This window comes from Wolffia australiana, chromosome 18 (genome assembly GCF_029677425.1).
Source record: "Wolffia australiana isolate 7733 chromosome 18, ASM2967742v1".
In the NCBI taxonomy this organism is placed as follows: Eukaryota; Viridiplantae; Streptophyta; class Magnoliopsida; order Alismatales; family Araceae; genus Wolffia; species Wolffia australiana.
This window is the reverse complement of record NC_135852.1, coordinates 9,152,764-9,175,340: the sequence shown is the minus strand read 5'-3', so window position 1 is coordinate 9,175,340 and position 22,577 is coordinate 9,152,764. Positions and strand designations below refer to the sequence as shown.

At 43.8% G+C, this 22,577-nt stretch overlaps 1 protein-coding gene across 1 annotated transcript; it reads left to right on the top strand.

The window, feature by feature from the left end:
* The first annotated feature begins 1,240 nt into the window (after positions 1-1,240).
* Positions 1,241-2,710, top strand: LOC144715147 (LOW protein: F-box/kelch-repeat protein (DUF295)). The gene is made up of 2 exons (XM_078590046.1): positions 1,241-1,390; positions 1,506-2,710. Exon 2 carries the CDS (start codon positions 1,614-1,616, stop codon positions 2,559-2,561), a length of 948 nt encoding a protein of 315 aa, XP_078446172.1. The 5' UTR covers positions 1,241-1,390; positions 1,506-1,613; the 3' UTR covers positions 2,562-2,710.
* Positions 2,711-22,577: the final 19,867 nt, after the last annotated feature.

The window sequence follows — 22,577 nt, the reverse complement described above, 5'->3', positions numbered from 1 at the left end:
AAAGCGGTGGGATTTTAAAGATATAGAAAGATTGCATGAAACACGTAGGATATATGTAGGTAGGTGCGTAAAGGTAAGATTATAACGTTCTATTGCATACTTGAGGACTTTACACTTATGATGCCCTAAGTGATTAAGCGACATTGTTCAAATTTTATTTAAATAAATCTTATTTTTGGCAAACTTTGGCTCGAAATATTCATCATAAACCACAAATAGAGACCGACAATGTCACGTGTGACTAGTCAATGAAGTCCCTCACAAAAAATGTTGTAGAAATGCAAAACTGAAATGATTGTGTTTTGGTCAGAATCAGACTGTGTTTTATTACCCTAACTAAAGTGACTGGTAAACCATTGGCCATTGAAGAAACTTCATTTCAACATTTCACACATAAACTTGTGTCAACTTATATTAAACCACTCGAGGTGCCTTGAATATCTGAAGATTTATAAAAAATGAAGAAATAAACATTTTGTTCCTATCACCATGATGAAATGATACCATATATTATTTTTTTGTTTTGATATCCATTCGATATACTAAAAACCGACGTGATTAGATCACTATTTAGAAACGCGGGTTTATACATCACCATTAGAGGACCTCCCAGTCTCCCTTGAGGTTCAGTTGTAGAAGATAGTATCCTATCAATGACTACTTGATGACTTCTCCTCTTTGAAGAAATTTGGATCTGATAAAGGGTCTACAATTTTATATTTAATGGTTTTAAATATACTTTAAGCAAAGAACTTCAACGTGTTTGAGTGGTGAAATAAACTTAGTTTTCCACAAAAGTCAGCTGCCTTTGGAAAACTTGAACGGAAAACGAGACAGCGTTAGATCATTCCTTCCACTTTATGTTGAGGGAGGAGCTTTCCTCTCATCTTAAATCTTGAACTGACCATCTTCAAAGATATGAGATTATAGGTGGCTAGAATATATAGAACAGCGCACAAGGAAAAAGACTGAACTATAGAAGAACAAAAATTTTTTAGGTCCCCTTAAACTGGAGTCGTTAAAAGGTTATATAACATACATACTTTATCATCGAACGGGGAATATTAATGCACGAGTTACATTTAGGATCAGAGCTATTTGGCAAGTATACCGTTGAGACTGGTTCTTGATAGGGGACATTTCCTCATAATATCTTGTCTCCTCTTCCCAATAGTTATACCGTTAAGTATTTTCCACCCCTTATCCCGTGTCTCTGTTACTGACTTTACTCATCTGTGCTGAACCACCTATGTCGTCGTGTTTTCTTGCTCTTCTTGCGATCCCCAGAAGTCTTTCCGCCAGTGATGTCTTGCCATCGCCGTATCCGGGTCTGAATCAGCGCTCTCTGTTCTAAGATCTTCATTGATTGGATCGTCGTTCTTTCTTTCAGGTCAGTTTTTCTCCGCCTCGGTATATCACAGAAACATCCCCCACTTCAAGATCGTCACAATTCTTTTCAAGATCGCCTTCCTCCTCACCGAGTGATCATTTTCATGCCTCTGCAGGTTACATCGTCGTTCGCCCGTTAAAGAAATCATACCCACTACAACGGCAATCTTCCATCATTTGCGACGCTCGAATCGATCTTCAAAACGATCACAAGAGCTTCTTCCATGTGGCTTGTTCTTCCAGAACGTTACACCGATGGGAGCCATATCCGTTACGAGTTACACGCCCTCTGGCACAGAGAGATTCACGTCTTCCATTTCGACGCCACGGCCAATCGTTCTAACAAGTTCCGTCTCATCGGCACGTCGAGAGGGCATATCATGATGGAGGACGCCCGGAGCCACGCCCACGCCTTTGACGTATTCACGCGTACCACCGCGGAGTTTCCTCGCTCCGTCGTCGAACCCGGCCTGACCTTCGGCGTTTACAGAAAAGCCATCTTGGTGCAACGGAAAACGGGCGACGGTAAAAAACCCGTTTTCGCCGTCGTTCTTCGAAGTGGGCGACCCATATCGGAGCTTGCCTTCGCTCCATTCGGCGCTGAAGCCTGGACGGATATCGCGCTTCCTACCAAACGCTATATCACTGACATCGCCGCGGACGACGACGGAAATCTCTACGTGCTCGCTAATAATTGCCAAGTCTTCGTCTTCGACCTTCACACCCTTCAACTTTCATCCTATCTGGTGTCAGCTCCGGCGAGGAGTCCTTGGTTGCACGGCTATTTACCCCGCCAGAAATACCTCGGTATGATGTCTGACGAGCTTATCATGCTTCGTTCTTGGACTTGCCAGTGTTGCCCGCGTACGTTCGAGGTTTTTCGGTTTCGGGCAAGTGAAAATAACGATGGCGAGTGGGTGAGACTGATTCAGCTGTCTGGGCACGCTATCTTGCTCGGAGACGACGGCTTCGTGGCCTTGCACGTCCGAGAATTCCCTGACGTGATGGCCGATTGCATTTTCTACATCGACTGCCCAGACGGCCGAGGCAAGACCTACGTCACAGTGCTGAACTTGAGGAACGGCGCGAGGGCCTTACGCAGGTTATCTACCGATCGAGCTCCGTGGTTCTGGTTCGTGCCTGGTGCCGTCGCCACTGGCAGTCAGGTTTGAAGTAGGATTTCTTGTACTGGATTGCAAGAGGCGAGAGAGAAGGTAGACTGAAGATATTGTAGGGAAAAAAAGCTCTCTCCTTGTTGATTTCCAAAGAGAACAGAGGGAAAAAGAGATTGAGAGGGATTAGACAAAGGAAGAACTGCTTAATCATTCATCTCATACGTGGCATGCACATTTATCATTCACCAGATGCATAAGATTGATAACATGTTATTTACAATATAACTCTCATGCTTATTGCAATTTTGTTTTGTACTGAAATGATTATAATTGCATGTTACGATAGTAAAAATGAAATATATTTGTCTTTAGTACATATTTAAAATATTTTATTTGACTTTTAGTTTCTCTCTTCATTGATTTTGATTTGTGTTCTCTCAAATTGCTTTGACCAGAGCAAAATGTACTAGCGGTTGTCTTGTTACAAGACGAAATTCTATTATCATACTACGAAATTATATTCCTTATTTTCCTCTAAATCCCCATATTATTCTCCAACCATTATTGTTTAAACCCTATATCAAGTACTATCCTTAGCTCATTACACTTCTGATTTTGGATCTTGTTTTGAGGAGCAAGTTGAATGAAGTGAGGGCCTATATTCTACTCATATTCTCTCATCTCTCCTACCTCTATATTCTCAATTATTTTCCCTCATGACCTCTAAGTATCTACCATTTATTTAGAATTTAAATCAATAGAGATTATCCCCATTTAATCTTGGATTATGAAATCTTCACTCAAGATCACATTTAATCAATATTAAAATCTACTAAAACTCCATTCTAAATAGTTTAAATTAAATCCTCGAACTCTGCCTCTTCTACCCACCATGTACATCATAAGATTGAGGGTCACTATGAATATTATTCTATAAGTTGATTAGAACCAACAGTAGTAATTAAACTAGTAAAATTCAGCTTATAAAACATTGACATTTATCGTGCATTGTTAAAACATTTTATACCACCTTTAAGAAGAATCCTTTTAAAAGAAATTGTAAAGAAATGGAATAGGAAATTTCTGAAATTACTTGAAGAGTTGCATCTATTCTGTATGACCTTTAAAGGTAATATCTGCCAATTCTTAAATTCCAATGATCATGATTAAACCCAACGGGGATGAAAAATATTTGCTTTGTGCACATCAAAATCCTCTACCACCAACACATATTACATATTTATGGATTGAACATAATTTTGATGTCATTCTCGTGGAGTTTATTTTAGTTGTCTTCATTTGGGAGATGTAGCTTCCATGGAGAAATGATATCTTAGGGTTTTGGAACAGATGATACATCAGCACAAAAACTTGTTCCTGACTCGATCATTTAAGTAAGCATCTCCCAAACCATTGTCCTCTAATAAATCTACATTATCTAGGATTTAACAAAACATCCAGTACATTAAAAGGCCAACTCCATATTTATAACTTCTACAATTAAAATCCTCACAAGGTGGTAAATAAAGAGGTAACTATCATAGGCTTATGCAGGATTGGTATCACAATCGACATCAGGCAGGTTGTATTTGATTCGTAATTATAATAATAATTCATTGAGTGATGAAGTATTTTTAATTCTGTTTGATCTGACTGTTTAACAAGTTACTGGGTTCTCAAATCTAGTTTATTATCCCATCTCTTCAATAATTTCTGGGTTTGGACATTTAGATCCGATGGGACTGGACCAAATGGCGACAACCAGCCCACAATTTTAGGGTGGCTAGGTTAGTCAGTCTAGATTTGATTAAACATGACAATAACCGATTTAATTTGTAGTTATTTCCTATTTTTTTAAATTCAGAATCAACATCACCCTCCCACCTTGGCAGGTCCTTGCCATGCCTCGGCTGCAATAGATGGTCCAAATAATACTATGGTCAAGGATACAAAACCGAAGATACATAAGAATTTTAAATATGTGATATCAAAATTATGTGATGTCTTGGATCTGTGATGTTTCAGATTCATTTAAACATATGTAACAATCGAACTTAATATATGGTGGGTGAACCTGTTGTCGCAATACGTAGAGTTCCTCGTATTTCGTTTGAGACTCTTTTTCTTTCTCTCCTTGCTTCTCATTTAGTGTCTTCTGAGACTCTTCTTCATCTCGAATTCTTCTTCACTCTCTCTTCTTCAACATGGTACTTGAAGAATGATGAAGATGAACAATCGTGATACATTCAGTGAAGAAATAAGAGAATAAATAGAGAGAAGAAGAAGGAGAGGGGGAGAGGAGATCGTGGAGATAGTGGAGGTGGTTATTGACCATGTTCGCAAGAGAGAGAGAGATGGAGAATTGCTCTAACATTCCTCCTCAAGCTGGAGCGTATATGTCAGATAGGCCCAGCTTGCCTAAGAAGATGTCGTAGGATGTCACACTTAGTCCTTTAGTAAAGATGTCTGCAAGTTGATTTGCAGATGCTTACATAAGGTGTGGAAATAAGTCCTGCGACGATGGGGTGGCGAATCACATGGCAATCGATTTCGATATGCTTGGTAGGCATGGAGAATGTTTGATTGTTGGCAATGAACATGGCTGCTTGATTGTCACACATCATCGGCATAGCTCCTTTGACTGGAAAACCAAGTTCATATAAAAATTACGTACCCATAACATCTCCGAAGACGTCTCAGCCATCGCTTGATATTCTGCCTATGCACTAGATACCACCCACATCTATACAATAGGCCGTCGTAGACTTACGGTCCTAACGGTCACCAGCAAAACCTGCATTAGAGTACCCAACGACTTGTAGATGACCATGTCACCTGAAGATACGTCCTCGGCTTGGAGCATATTTAAGATATGCAAACAAACGTAGAGGCTTCCCAATGAACCTCTCGAGGGGTATGCATAAACTGGCTCAGAACATTTACAGTAAAGGCAATCTCAAGACGAGTCAACGTAGCATAGATAAGCTTCCCAACGAGATGGCGATATTGTTTGGGATCGGTATACAAGGGAGATGTGGTGCTCCAAAGTTGAGGTTTGTTATCTGTCGGAGATGCATATGGCTTGCATCCAGATAAACCAGCTTCTTGTAAAATATCAAGTATATATTTGCGTTGATTAATGACAAGAGCACTCGGTCGAGATGCAAATTCAATGCCAAGGAAATACTTAGGTTCCCCTAAGTCTCGAATATCAAGATGTTGATGCAGGAAGGTCTTGATATTTTGAATACCCATTTGATCACTGGCCGTGATAATCATGTCATCCACATAGACAGCAAGAACAATACATCCGATCGAGGTAGTCTTGCGAAAGAGAGTGGACTCCACATCACAAGCCACTAGTCCATACATTGAGATGATTTCAGCAAACTTCTCAAACCATGCCCGCAGACTCTGTTTGAGCCCATAAAGAGCACGGCGAAGTGGACATACCTTATCATGTTCCCCCTCAACAAAAAAATCAGGAGGTTGCTCCATATAGATACATTCAGAAAGATCGCCATAGAGAAAAGCATTAGAAACGTCGAGTTGATGCAGCGGCCAGTCATGGTTGACTGCCGTGGATAGAAGAATATGAATAGAATTAAGTCGAACCAATAAAGAGAAGGTTTCCTCATAATCGATGCCATGAACCGGCGAGAAATCCCGAGCAACCAATCAAGCTTTCTATCGATAAATAGTGCCATCCGGATGGTACTTAAGGGTGAATACCCAGAGAAAACTAACAATATTTGTAGAGGTTGGTCGGGCCACGAGCTCCCATGTACCACAACGAATGAGAGCTGAGTAATCTTCTTCAATTGCAGCTTTCCAATGGGGAATCAATAATGCAGCCTTAGGAGATGAAGGAATAGACTCCGCAGCCAAAGCAACGGCGAATGCCTGATAAGGAGCGACAGTCTGGCATAGGAGACCACATAAGAGTAGGGATGTAAAGTACAAGAACGTGTACCTTTCCGAAGAGCGATCGAAAGATGAAGATCATCTGACGACGGAGTGGAGGAGGGCGCAAATTGGTCTTCAATAGGGAGCTCGGGGGAGGATGTGCTAGGAGCGGGCAGAAGAGGAAGAGGTGAAGGCGTCAAAGGTTCTGGTAGTAAAGCTAGGATAGGAGCAGAAGGTAGTGGAAGAGGCAAGTCAGGAGGAGGAGGAAGAGTAGCTAGATCAACAGAGGAAGAAGGAGTAGTTCCTACATGTTTACTAGGAGATGAAGATGTCAGAAAGAAAGGGGTCGTCTCAAGAAAGGTAACATCAGCAGATACAATATATCATCAACTTTCAGGAAGATAGATCCGGTATCCCTTCTCTGTGCGAGAGTAGCCAACAAACATTCCCTTAATTCCCCGTGGAGCCAGTTTAGATTTTGTGGCCGAGTGGTCATGAGCAAAAGCCACAACCAAATATATGAGGTGGTAAGGGAAAAAGTTCTCGCTCTGGACGAAGTTGATGAAGAGGGACGGCACCACCAAGAGGTGTAAAAGGAAGGCGGTTGATGAGAAATGTCGATGTCATAATAGCATCCGCCCAGAACTCATGTGGGACGTTCATCTCATATAGGAGCATACGAGTCATGTCAAGAAAATGTCGATGTTTCCTCTCAGCGACGCCGTTCTGTTGAGAAGTATGGGAGCACGATGTTTGGTGAATAATACCAATTGCCGCACACAAATCTTGAACGTCACGTTGAACAAGTTCTCTGCATTGTCCGTGCAGATGATCATTGGTGTGCACGAGTACTGAGTCAAAATCTCCTAAAGAAACCAGCGGATCATTGGAAGAGCATCGGTGCGATCGACGAGGAGATATACCCAAGACACTCGAGAGTAGTCATCAATGAGAACCATCTAATAGCGAAAACCAAGTTTAGACGGTAAGCGCGAAGGTCCCCAAATATCGCAATGAACTAAATCAAAAGCCTTCACACTAATAGATTCAGTATTTTGAAAGGTAGCACGATGATGTTTTCCCATCTGACATGACTCACAAACAAAATCTTTAACAGTAACCCAAGGAAGAGCTTGACGGAGCTTCGTGATCATAGGATGGCCAAGACGACGGTGCCAGTCAAGAGAGGATGAAGAATTGGAGAGGTGATAGTAAAGTCCAGGGGAGGGGTTATTAGAAATGAGCTCGTAAACACCACCATGAGTCCTACGCCCCAAACCAATATGTGCGCCGGTCCTCAAGTCCTAAAATACACAATGATAGGACAAAAACGTCACAGAGCATAAAATAGCCTCAGTCAATGTACTAATAGATATAAGGTTGACTGGAAAGCCCATAATATAAAGAACATCATGAAGCGGAAGCTGAGATATTGGAGATGCAGTGCCTTTCAAAGTAACCGAACATGATCGCCCATCCGCAACAAAAATTGATTCAGGGTGAGGAAGTGTGGCCAGACGAAAGAGAATAGTGTCATCACCCGTGATGTGACTGGAGGCCACAGAGTCAATAATCCAAGACGTGGAAGAAGTAGAAGAAGAGGCAGTACTTGGACCAGAGGGAGAAGTACCAAGTGTAGTAGTGGTAAGGGCTACGAGATTGGCCAGAGAGCCACCATGCGAGGCGATCGGAGGACCACCATGGGAAGAAGAAGAAGAAGACGAGACATGACGAGGATGTCTAGGTCGATAGCCCCACTTCTGATAGCATTTAGCAGACGAGTGCGTTGGTCGAGAGAAATGGATGCAAGGAGGGCCAACATACTTGCTGCGATGACGAGCAGAAGGGCGATGATCTGATGTTTGAGAAGTGCCATAACTTCTTCCAGGAGTGACCAGAAGTGTAGGGGCGGACGCAAGAAGTGCCGAGGAATCAGATGATGCAATAGGGGTGGACGAAGAAGGTCCCCAGGCAGGAGTAAGGCTGTCCACTCGTTGCGCCACACTAAAAATATCAGCCAGAGAAGGAAGAGTCGCACCACTCGGGATAGAGCCTCGTACCTGAGTACTGATTGCAGCGGGAATGGAGTTAAGGAATATAGAAACCTGTAACTCCTCCCGATAACGTCGTTGCTCCGTGAGATCTAGAGTATATGGCTGATAAACCTGAAGTCGAGAATCACATCCTCGAAGAGTTGCATACACCATCTCGAGAGAGCCCTTTGAACCTTGAAGTTTAAACATCCGCTCAAAGATGTCAATGGTAGAGGCGATGTTACTTTTTGGGCCATATATTCTGAAGAGCTCGTCCCATATCTTCTTTGTCGGAGAGATAATTTGAAGTGAGTCAGCAAAATCTGGAGAGAGCATCTTTAATAACCATGCCGTAGCAGTACGATCACGAGTAATCCAATGTGCATACTACGGATTATTGGGTGACGGTGGATCCTCCATCAGAAGGGACTCATGACGATATATTTGGAGAAATCGATGAAAAATCGCCGACCATGTGATATAATTGGAGACCCTTCTGGAGAAAATAGAATATGGCGCCTGCAACTGTGAGATAAACGGATTGACGGGCCCTGTATTAGCCGGTGCAGACATATGATGAGATGTGGGAGAGAGCAGAATATTCCATGAGAAATTTCTGGAAGATGACGCGCTGAGTATAATCACATCTAGAGGGCCGTTGACGTGAGGAAGAGGAGGTAAGCGACGTGAAGATCTTGGAAGAATGAAGACCCCCTTGAAGAAGAATGAGGATAGGGGAATGGGGAAGAGAAGAAAGAATAAGAGGAAAGTAGAATACCCGGTCGGGAGTAAGTCCGCAGCTGGGAAGAGAAGAGAAATAGAAGATGAATGACAAGAAGGATTAGAAGAGGGTGAAGAAGAGAGTTCGGCCGTGAGATGGAGGCACAGGTGGGAAGAGATTAGAAGAAGGGGGGGGGGTGGCCAAAGAGAAGAATAGAAATGACCATAGAAAACGGAAGGTAGAAGAAGAGAAATGGCCGTAGAAGGGGGGGCGGCGGCCAAGGAGAAGAAGAGAAATGGCCGTAGATGGCGGAACAAGAAGAATCAACGAGGAGAAGAAGAAGAAGAAGAAGAAGAAGAAGAAGAAGAAGAAGAAGAAGAAGAAGAAGAAGAAGAAGAAAGGGGATCCGCCGCCTGGAGCTCTGATACCAACTTGAAGAATGATGAAGTTGAACAATCCTGATACATTCAGGGAAGAAAGAAGAGAATAAATAGAGAGAAGAAGATGAAGAAGGAGAGGGGGAGAGGAGATCGTAGAGATAGTGGAGGTGGTTATTGACCATGTTCACAAGAGAGAGAGAATTGCTCTAACAATGGTATCAGAGCCGCTACTCTCAAATCCTCATGAGGATTATGAGTCTAATGAAGCGATCATGCAACGACTGTGCCACTAGAGAACAAGATCCACTGAGCATTTCCTATTGTCGGCACCAAGCCTTAACCTACAATGAGGTCCACACAATATTGATGAATTTATACTGGATATTCAGAATATTGGAAAGTGTTTAAGGTTCGTTGGATGCACATTGAATGAGTGCACAACAAAATTCATACTTCCTCAAGGCCTCATATCAAAATATGAAGCCTTATACATGAGTATCAACCACAACATGTTACACTTATCTTTCAGTACTGATGTTCTGATACTATGGTAAAAAAAAATTCTGCTATTTAGATGAGAAGAAGAAGATTAAACGTCATCTTTGGCAAATCAAGCATACACCAGATGATGGATATATGTGGCCATCAAGAGAACCACACTACCATGTTTATTTAAGTCCATTGAATAAAATATTTACGTTCATTATTATTCCGTGTGATGTTTATAATGAAGTCCATGAATACATGCAATGACTTAGTGAGTTATGATGACATCATAATACAGTGATCTCTAGTTTTTAAACATGTATTCTAAATATTCCTATTCGAGGATAGTCGAGATGGACATCGAATTATCCGGATAGAATAGCACTAGCTGATCTTACTTATTCGATAAGTATAGCTGATCATGTGGCTGTTAGTGTGGCGACACTAAGGACAGATAGTGGGTGCTCTTTGGAGAAAGAGTTCACTGAATTGATCCGTATGAATCCCTGAATGGTATTATACCTAAACGTCAATTAGGATGATTCAAGTCACGGTTGTATAAGTGATCCACTGACCTGAGACACCAAGGACATCTCGTAAGTAGAGGACTACATTTTGACTGTGATATATTGTTGGGGGACCATCCAGATGACGCCAGGACGGGACGACTCCAGCCACGCCGATCTGCTCGTGCTGATGCTCGCCATCCGGGGTTTAAGTATTCCACGTAAGCATCTTATTTTCGTCTTTTATTTGTTTTGTCTTTTTTGTTATTTTCGTTCTTGGATTTTACGGACTGGGCCGATGTTTGGGTCTCGTCCTTGTTATGTTTTTATTTTGCTTGTAACCATTAAAGAGGGGTCGAACCACGTATCGCGACGGTTCGTCCTCTCCACGATCTCACTTGGCACCTATCCTCACTATATAAGGGATAACATGCCCAAGTGAAGGTTGAGGCATTTGTTGAAGAAATTTCCAAGTTGTCTCCACCATATCGTAGATAGGATCTAGAGAGTAGAGAGGAGTGGCTAGCCTCGCCCACGTCGAGATCACTCCATGGTTAGAGCCTGCGCCGTCACGTCGAGATCACTCTGTGAAGACGTGTTTCAACGCCCGTCGAGACTACTCCGGGTCGCTTAAAGATTCAAGAAACCGTCTCTTCTTGAAGCCAAAGAATCCTCCATCGAGATCACTCCGAAGGTTTCTCAAGGATTCAAGAAGACCCCAACGAGGGAGAAGCGTCGCCAGCTGTTCGCGTCGAGATCACCCTAGGTATGCATTGTCTACATTCCTCCCTCCAAGATTCCGCCAAACGCCAACAAGAGTCTGCTCCCGGCTCAAGAAAACCCCTATTCTTGAGGTTCTTTGGTGGTTAATTTTTAAGAAAGTCTATTTCTTGGAAGTACTCACACCGCCGCTGCTGCCACCTGTTGCCAAACGTCACCGCCGGTCTCCACCTATGCGTGCCCTGGCGCCCATCCGCACCCAGCCCGTGGGGCCTGTGCACGCCCGTCATCCGGTGTCCGCACTGCCCTCTACGTGCGTCTGGCGCCCGCGATTCCCATGCGTGCCCTGCCGTCCGGTGCCTGCGAGCGCCCCCGGCGCCCGTACTCACCCTGCACACGCGGCCCCCGCGCGCGCCCGCCGTCCAGCATCCACACGGCCCTCTGCGTGCGCCCATCCGTTCGGCGCCCGCGATTCCCGTGCGCGCCCCGCCATTTGTCGCCCGCGAGTGCCCCCGGTGCACGCCCACGCCCTACACGCGCGGCCCCTGCACGCGGCCCTCCGTTCGGCGCCCACGCAGTCCCCACCCACGCCCCCCCTCCGTCCGGCGCCCGCGCTCGCCTCAAGCGCCAACCGTGCCTCAGTCTGCTGGACGTCCGCGTGTGCACGCTCCACCCACACGCCATACGATCGTGCGCGGTCGTCCGCCTGCTGCCACGTTGGACTATCATCAAATCAGGTACCTATCCGTCTCCCCTCCGTTATTTCCAGCATTATTATCTACTACAGTGCCGTCACCCCTATCACTTCCTCTACTGAGTGTACACGACATTGTCTATAGGATAGCCAGCTTGTCGAGTGATAGGATTCTTCTTGCGGTAAAGGGTTTTAATCATCGACTTAGACGATGAACATCTTCGGGCCGTTAAACGCCCCTTACTCCTTAGACGTTGTAGTTGGTCCCAAGGGTCAACGGGAGTTTAATCTGATCAATATCTTGATTATTGATTGACGTCGACTTTCCCTCCTTATTGGTGGTTGCCCCATTATTGCTCATCCAAGGGTTTTCTCTCTCAACAGGCATTCGTTCATATTAATTACGAACCCTATCATCTTCTCCTGTGACGTAATATGAGCCGCCCGATCCCGGCACACCATCGTATTACATCATATATGAGTCTCTAATCATTGGATTCAAATAAGTTATAGATTGGATGTAGTAAGAAGCTTACAGAGATGATTGAGTGGTCAAGATGGGATCATCCGCCCTCGGTATATGAGGAGATTGACTCGAGGAAGACGATGCAGGAAAATCCCTGGCCAGGGTAGTGAGGATATTGGAAAAAGGCGTTCTCCAATGATCCCCGTTACGCATCAATACTAATCTAATGATGGATTAGGATTTGACGATAAACCTTGCTCTAAGTCATTCAAGAGTCTCGCGCAGATGCTGGATTATACATATACGGTAACCGACGATGGTAAAGGTTCCATGAGAAAGTTAGAGAGTCTCGCTCGGTATCTTGTAGTCTCGCTCGGTATCTTGTAGAGCACGAGGTGTAGCTTGGCACCCTACGGGCTGGAAACCTAACCTGTCGATTGGGTTAAATCGATCCTTATTTATTTAATCTATATGTTGATATAGTTAATTAATAAAGTTGGTCAATAAATATTATTGGGCCCTTAAAGTTATTAACTAGAACGATACATGGGCTACGAGGGTCACACGCACAAGTTCATAAGAAAATTGGTGGATATATTTTTCTTTGGAAGGTTTTTGAGAAAAACCTCAAGTGAATTATAAAGTGTGAAAGGGGTCTCATTTTAAGCACCCATGCAATCCTCATTTAAGCGCCCCTCCCCTCTCCGCTCTCTTCTACACTCATCCAAGGAAGAGTGTCTTCATGGTGAGGAGATATTCAAGATTCTAAAGAAGAAGTGAAGAAGAAGACGTGGAGATCCAAGTGCCGAGCGATCACGTGGACACTTCTAGAGGTCGGACGTGTGAACAGCTTCAGAACGATCTCAGAGAGGCAAAGTCAAGGGTGGAACGAGTTCCCCAAAAGGTACTACAAATATTTTGTTTGATAGATCGATTGAGAATTGATTGACCATGCTTCCGCATCCATCGAACATGTTTTTCATGGATGAACCAAACCACAAAACCCAACACCAGATACGAGCTTCACAACAGGTGCCTAATATCACACAAAGACTTCATTCATATTTTTCCTCAACAATCTTGCACATTACCCCTCACTAGTACCTAGATAATGTTGCCACACACCTTGTTGTATCAGATGCACAACCTCTATTTCAACCTACGACGTACCAGTGACAAGACAAACTATATGTGGGCTATGTACTAGAGTTGCACATTCTATCCAATGACTCTTCATCTATATCCACTCCTAAACACAATTGTGATCTACATAATGTTTTGTACGCCCCAAACATAACAAAGAATCAACTCTCTATATGACAACTTACCCAAGAAATGATGTTTTTATTGAATTTCATCCGGATTACTGTCTCACGAAGGATCACAAGAAATGGTAACACAAAGGAAGGACTATCATATTCACTTATCACGACAATAAGTGTATCTCAATAGGTGAATCTCATCTACTGATTAGCCTCACCATTTTGGACCCTTATTCCATCAATTTCTGAACTCTGTTTTTGTCTTTTTGGGTTTCTCCTTACAAAAATCCCTCAAAAAGATGTGTCATTCCACTGTATGGAAAAAACAAAACATTTACCCTTTTCTTCTTCCAATCAATTCTTTTCATACTTATAGAACTCATTTAATCCAATTTATGGGGGCAAGCACATGTTTTGTTTCTCTCTATTTTACACTATTATGTTTTATTTATTGATACTTACAACACATTCACCTGGTTCTATCCACTTAAGAAGGAAATTTATCTTATTTCATTTTTTCAATTCCAAAAAAACTTAGACAGCGCAGCAGAAAGATCCAAGTTTTGCTATATGATTGGGGAGGTGAATATCAGTCACTTCATTATAGTATCAAAATGGAAGGCATCCAACATCCTCATAGACCATATCAGAACAAAGTTGCCAAACAGAAATATCAACATATTAGAGATACCATGCTCTATGCATCGATACTTAAAAAAAATACAGAATTAAGCTATTGGAACTGCTGCATACCTCATCAACAAAATGTCAACTCCAATGCTACAAAATTGTTCACCATATGACGTGTTTCACAATTAAACACCACATTATAGATTTTTTAATAAAAATTTGGGCACCTGTCTTTTACAAATGTCAATGTTTGTGCTACAACAAAACTATTCCAATGATCAGAACAATGCGCTTTGGTGGGATACAATGCACAACACAAAGGGTACCGATCTGGCTCTAACCTCAAATTGCATTTATGAATCAAATGGTTTCATTTTCAATGAAAAGGTTTTTTGTCTTTTGATTCTTAAATTATTTTCTCCTTAGTGACTGTCATATTCCACTAGCATAAACCTCTTTCTCATTACCAGCATCTGAACCAACACCTAAAATGGCCCCAACTAACATGTTTTTATTGTCACTCTCTAATCTTCACTTTACCCCAGCTAGATAGTCAAACATATTTCAATCACCACCATTATTCACACCTCCCTGTCATTTTGGTCTTGTGTTAGATATCTACTCTTCATATACACATCAAGTTTAAGTCTCAACAAGAATATCATTTATCTTGATTCCTTACATTGTCCAATACACCACCTGAACCAACTTCAGATTATGCAGCCTTTACTGGCCTCGACTTTTACAAAGATAAGCAACATGAGTACGAAGCACCTAAAAAATCATACTTGGGACCTTTTTCATTAAAGATGGCGCTAAAATAAAATAAATAAAAAATGCAAGTGGGAGGCTGGTGTCCACTTAGGAGGGCCTCTCAACAATTAAAAAACGATGAAAAAATAAAATTACATAAAGACACACGACACAAAGTGAGACGACAATGCCGCTTCTCAAACCTGATAATGGAACTATAGATTCTTCACGTTGGCTCAGGCTCTACGACGTCGCTGACGACGGGTCGGGACTTGATCGACAGGATGATCCTCCATCAATAGTCACCAATGCCTCTATACTCTTATGTTTATGACCCTTTAGGCCCATGTATCATTCAAGTTAATAACTCAAGTGGCCCAATAATAATTATTAACCAACTTTATTAATTATCTATATCAACAGATAGATTAATTAAAAAAATATTTATTTAACCCAATCAATAGGTTAAGTTTCAAGCTCGTGGGATGCCAATCTACACCTCATGCTCTAGAAGATATCAAGTATTATTTCATCTCTCTCATGGAACCTTTACCATTATCGACTACTGTATATGTATTAACCATCATCCGCACAAGACTCTCAAATGAATTAGGGCATGGTTTATTATCAAACCCTAATCCGTCATGGTTTGGTTAATACTGATGTGTGACAGGAATCATCAAAGAATTCCTTCTCTAGTATCCTAAATACCCTGACTAGAGATTTTCCACATCATCATCCTTAAGTCAATCTCATCCTATACAAAGGGTGGATGATCCCGTCTTGACCACTCAATCACATCCGTGAGCTAGTTTGAATCCCTGACTTGTTTGAATCCCATGATTAGAGACTCATAAAATAGGCACAATGTAATCATCCATTCACAATAAGAGTGATAGATGATCTACCTAAATATATTTATGAATGATAAATGTAAAGGGAGAGGCTAACATCCAATCCCTATGTTCTGACGTGATCAAGGCATCTTCTTGATGCAGATTAGCCCCCTCTTTTCTCCATTGATTCTCTCCTAGCACTAAGAATACCAAGAACACACTTGATGGACCTTCAAAATTTCCCGTTCTTTCAAATTTTCTCTCTAAGAGGAAGTGAGCTTAGAGATATTGTTTAGAAAGATAGAGAGCTGAATTTATAGATTCAACCATATGGATGGATATAGGATATAGAGACAAAGCTAGCCTTAAAGTTTTAGCAAAATTAGAAATATGCACTGCCAGATATCAAGCCTAGAAGTTGCATAATTCCTAGGAGTTGATTTTATCCAAGGATTTCTCTCTCTTCATCCTTGCCAACGTTGTCACATTGTTCTGTTTGAGTTTTGTCTCCTCGTGGCACTTTGTTCCATAATTGCCCTAGATTTTTCCTCATCATTTACAATGAACACATCTCGTTGCGGTACATGTTGTGTTCTAAAAAAACAAAAGGCAGAATAACAATATTTCATAATAATAATATTTAAATACAAGAGGAGGTGTGGGATGGCGGCATGGTAGGACATGCCATGTCAACATCCTCTCTCTTCTTCTCTAATATACAGATGACACATCAGCACAATGTGTATCCATGAGAGCCATGTGTCAACGTGGCACCATGTGTCTGTAACGTGTCATTGGCACCGTAACTTTTGACCAGTCAAAATTTAAAGGAAAAAAATTAATTCATTTTTGCTTCGATCCATGCAACTCATTTACTCTGAAGAAAAACAATATTTTTTTGATTGGGCCACATCACTCTTACACTTACACATCAAGAAATAAACTGCTAACAACAAATGTCATAACGGTTTGTCATTAATGATTGGTTATCGCCAATCTTCAATGGTGTTTAATGATTTTCTGAAACCATCCATTATTTTAAACAATTGTTTGTTCGTCTTTTGATGAATCAAACAGCGACACTTGGAATTGCAGAGAAATGCTTTAAAATAGTTCAAATTTTGTATTAAATTAAAATATAAGCTTGAAAATAGAAATAAAAATGCATTTCGACTTAGAAAATCATATATTTAGGAATATAATGTCAAAAAAATCACGAAAAATTATATTATGGCTCAAAAATTTATGTTCTTTCAATGTTTGAAGTCAGAAAAGTCATTAAAATGAATTAAAATATCATTATAAAAAATCTAACCATTTTAAGCTTGATAACACATAATTGATTTAACTTAAATAAACATTTAAATACGATCAGGTTATCCTACGAAAAATATGTATTATCAACCTCCTAGTTCATTATAATGTCCTCACCAACACTTCCACCTATGATGACCTCATCATGGTAATGCTCAACCACATTGGCTGCATAGTCGCAGAGATCTGCATCATTGTCACATACCTCTACATCTTAACTGTTTACCCAATGGCTTTTGGTGATGTCTTCTAAGGGTTGCCCAACCAGATTGGTATCCTCTACCAATTATTAGGTCATATCTGTGGAAGTTCCATCCTGTCATCATTACCCAAGTATGCTCCCTCCAAAAGATTGACCCTTTGGCCATCTCCTCCACCTCCATCGCACAATCTATCTTCTTTGTCATATTCTCTTGTGCGTGGGCTGTTGCCAATCCTTGTAAGGGCCAAATCAGCCTCCCAAGGTTTCAATCATGATGTCACTGATGTCCTCAATCACATTTATCTTTCTCTCTTTCTCTTTCCGTCTCTCTTTCTTTATCTCCCTATCACTCAATCTCTCTCTCTCTCTCTCTCTCTCTCTCTCTCTTTTCTCTCTTTCTTTTTCTCTCTCCTCTCTCTCTCTCCATCTCTCTCCCTCTCTTTTCTCTATCTCTCCCTCACTTTTTCTCTCTCTCTAATGGGGGACCATCCAGCTGACGTCTGGACGGGACGAGTCCAACCACGCCGGGCTGCTCGCGCTGATGGTCGCCATCCGGGGTTTAAGTACTATGCGTAAGCATCCTTATTTTTGTCTTTTATTTGTTTTGCCTTTATGTTATTTTCGTTCTTGGTTTTTACAGACTGAGCCGGTGTTTTGGGCCTCGTCCATATTATGTTTTCCTTTGCTGGTAATCGTTGAAGAGAGGCCGAACCACGTCTCACGACGGTTCGTCCTCTCCATGATCTCACTTGGCACCTATCCTCACTATATAAAGGGATAGCATGCCCAAGTGAAAGTCAGGCAACTGTTGAAGGAAAATTCCAAAGTTGTCTCCTCGTGATCTTAGCGTAGATAGGAATTAGAGTGAAGAGAGAGGTGGCTGATCTCGCCCCACGTTGAGATTACTCCGTGGGATAGAGCCCGCGCCTTCACGTCGAGACCACTCCGTGAAGACGTGTTTCAACTCCTCGTCGAGACTACTCCGTGGTCGCCTAAAGATCCCAAGAAACTCATCATTTCTTGAAGCCAGAAGATTCCTCCGTAGAGACCACTCCGAAGGTGTCTGATGATTCAAGAAGTGCCGCCGTCATCCTCTGCCAAGGTCCACCATCCGCCATCAAAGATTCTCCAGCGGATCAAGAAACCGCCCTCTCCTTTGGGGTTTTCTTGGGTCGTTATTCCTCAAGAACTCCCTTCTTGGAGGCTACCGCTCGCCTTGTGCCGCTGATCCTCCACCACCGTCGTCAGCATCGCCGGCGCCCCGCCCCTCCTCGACAACAGCTGCGCCCCCCCTGCTCCGACTCAGCCCGTCCGCGTGTTCGACTCCGCCTTTGCCCTCCTGGTCCGTAGGTGTGCGTCAGCCCCGCCGCGCCCCGGCTCAGCCAGCCTGTGCAGGCCCGCCCGCACGCCCACATCGCCAGTGTGCGTAGCCCCTCCGCGCGCCCCACTCTGCATGCGTGCGCTTGCCGCTCGCGCGCCTCACCCGTCAACGCGCGCAAACCTGTCCATGCGTCCGGGCCCCAGCTCTGCCTGCGCGCTTCGTCCGCTGCCGTGTGCAGGACCACTCGCGCACCCTGCCTGTTGCTGCGCGCAGGTCCGCCCGCGCGTCCCATTCCCTCGCCGCGCACAAGTCCGCCCCGTGCGCCCAGCTTGTAACCGCGCACCAACTCCGCCCGCGTACTGCCCGCTGCCGCGCGCAGGTCCACCTGTGCGCCCTGCCGTTGCCGCGCGCAGATCTGCTCCACACTCCGTCTGCCGCCGCACGCCGGTCCTAGCTGCGCGCCCGCCTCCGCCACCTCCAGTCCCATCGCCCGCGCGATTGGCATGTCCACCGCCGCGCGCCCGAAGTGTCATCCCCTGCACGCTTGACGTCGTTCGCCAATCACCTTCGTGAATACCCGTCGTTGATCTGCTCATCGATCAACTCACATTTCCGTGGACTATCGACAACAAGGTATCTTCTCGTCTCCCCTCCATTAATTCCAGTATTATTACCGGCCTCTAGTGCCGTCTCCCACTATCTCTTCCTCTGCCCCGGATCTCCTTGAATTGTTTAGGATAGCCACCGTGTCGAGAGGTAGGAACTTTCTTGCGGTAGAAGGTTACTTGTTGACCCTTAGACGGGGAACACCTTTGGGCTGTCAAAAGCCCCTCTCTCGTACCGTCGTAGTTGGTCTCTAGGGGTCATTGGGAGTCTCATCAGATCAATATCTCCTCAGTGTTGTCTTTGTCCGTCGTTCCTCACCAGCAGTCATCTAATATTGTTCATCAAGGGTTTTAAAACCAGCATTCATCTAATATAATTAGACCCAAGTGCAACTCATTATCGCTCCTGTGACGTAATGCGAGCCGTCCGATCCCGGCACACTCTTCGTAGTACATCACTCTCCCTCTCTCTTTCTCCCTCTCCCGCCCTCTCTTTCTCTTTCTCTCTCTCCCTCTATCTTTCTCTCATTCTCCTACTCTCTCTCCCCCTCCTCTCTCACTCACTATCCCCCTTTCTCTCTCCCCCTCCCTCGCTCTCTCTCTCTTTCTCTCTCTCTCTCTCTCTCTTTCTCTCCCTCACTCTTTCTCTCTCTCTCTGTCCTTTTCTCTTTCTCTCTCTCTCTCCCTCTCTCTCTCTTTCTCTCAATCCCTCACTCTTTTTCTCTCGCCCTCTCTCTCCCTCACTCGTTCTCTCTCTCCCTCTCTTTTTCTCTCTCTCCCTCACTCTTTCTCTCTCTCCCTCTCCTTCTCTATCTCTCCCTCATTCTTTCTCTCTCTCCCTCACTCTCTCTCTCTCCCTCTCTTTTTCTCTTTCTCTCTCTCTCCCTATTTCTCTCTACTCACTCTTTCTCTCTCCCTCTGTTTTTCTCTTTCTCTCTCCATATCTCTCTCTCCCTCACTCTTTCTCTCTCTCCCTCCCTTTTTCTCTTTCTCTATCTTTGTCTCTCTCTCTACCTCACTCTTTAGATCTCTCCCTCTCTTTTTCTCTTTCTCTCTCTCGCCTTATTTCTCTCTCCCTCACTCTTTCTCTCTCTCCCTCTCTTTTTCTGTTTCTCTCTACCTCTCCCTCTCTCTTTCTCTCTTTCTCTCTTTCTCTCGTTCTCTTTCTCTCAACCACAATATTGAGTACCTCATCAAGTGGAAGAACAGACCATCAGAATCAGTGACGTGGGAGCGACCCAGATTAGTAGCAATTCGACGACTTGCTACGTGCTTATGAAGCTGCACAACTAGCGTCAACGAGTACCTCATCAAGTGGAAGAACAGACCAGCAGAATCAGTGCTGTGGGAGTGCGACCCAGATTAGTAGCAATTCGACGACCTGCTACGTGCTTATGAAGCTGCGCAACTAGCATCAATGAGTACCTCATCAAGTGGAAGAACAGACCAACAGAATCAGTGACGTGGGAGCACAACTCAGATTAGTAGCAATTTGACGACCTGCTACGTGCTTATGAAGCTGCGCAACTGGTCACGACGAGGGCGTCAACAAGTTCAGGTTGTGGGTGTGTGTAAGGCCCCAAAGTATGTCACATTCCTGCACAAAGGCCTGTGTGATAATTGTGGGGACATGTCAGTGTGATGGACTCCCGATTTGAAGATTGAGTCCTTTAATGAGACGCCACAACACACTATGGGTTGCGACGCCCGACCCTGGTCTTTTAGGCTATCACTCTTATGGTGTGCACGCCCATTGGTGCTTAAGCGCGACAGATCAGGGAAGGCCTATTTGTGCTTGGTGCGGGTCACCGAGAGCTGCCACGCACGTTGGGACATGCGTGGGACATGCAAGCTGGACGGAGGTGACGCGATATTGCATGTGGAGTCATGCGGGCAAGTCGCGCGACCGTGCGTGTGATAGGTGTAAACGCGGGTGATAAATACAAAATGAGACACGTAGTTATACATATTTTCAGGGCATTTTGGGATCATTTTATGTGTATTTTCTCAAATATAATAAGAATTTTACATTTCATGCTCTAAATAGAGCGAACGATAAAATGATGCATTTTAATGTCATTTTTATGCATGTTTTAGGCCTTTAACTATTTTTTAGTTAAAATATATTTAAGACCTTTTTAATTTTATAATGCTCTATTTAGTATGTGTGCTGTTGCAGGGAAGAGAAGGAGGATGGAGAAATTAAGAGAATAAATAAATAGAGAAAAAATTAATGAAGAAGAAACATTTATGCATAAATATAAAAATGGGGCTTATTGGGATGACTAAGGAGCGGACCAAGCACACAAGCCCAAGCCAGCCACAGGCCAGCGAGTATGAGGCTCAAGCCAGCCCACAGCCAACAGGACCTGCACGCCCAACAGGCAAGCCAAAGCCGTCCACACAAGGAGATCAAGCCAACAGATAAGCCCATAGTAGTCAAGTCTCGCGCATGGAGGCCTTCTTATTGGTTCGCGGTGATGATGCGGCTGCGGGACCCATTGATAGGCGAATCAGAAGAAGACAAGGAGGCTTATGAGGAGCTGATGTGGTGCTCACGAGGTACTGATGGGGCATGATCAGGGGTACACAGCTGCAACTTAATCGCAGTCGTTGGACATCTATAAAGAGGATCGGACGACCAGGGGTAGTTCCATCCATTCGTACACCTAGCAGTCGACGCCGGCGGGCGGAGACAGTTTTAGGCCGGTAAGGGGGACCGCCAAGCCACCTAACCACCTATGAGGACCCCCGAGGCTATTCTACTCTATCAGACGACATAAGGGACCTGTCCCAAACCATTAAAAGCGGACGGAGAGCCCCAATTTGAGCAACTCTCGTCGGAAAAAGTAGAAAGGGATGGGGGAGGACTCTCGCAAGTGACCAAACAGCTGGTTGAGGTGTCATGACACGTGTAGAGTGATTAATGGACTCTCGAGAAGATCATGAAGGTCAGAGCATCATCGAGTCTCACCCCAAAAGGGGGAGGAGAGCAGGGGTACCACTAAACTGAGGCTCAGCGGCGGTGACCGACGCCGCCACTCCTGTTCTCTGAATCAGGGCATTCGGTAAAATCTGATCATCATTGATAGATCCCTTTTACATCCACTTTGTTATTAACGGAAACGTTTACCAAACATTTCACCACATACTACATTTGGGATTGATTTTGATTTGCGGATTTTGTTAGGGCATTTCATCAATAAACTAATGTGCTCGATGAATATTATTCAAATTA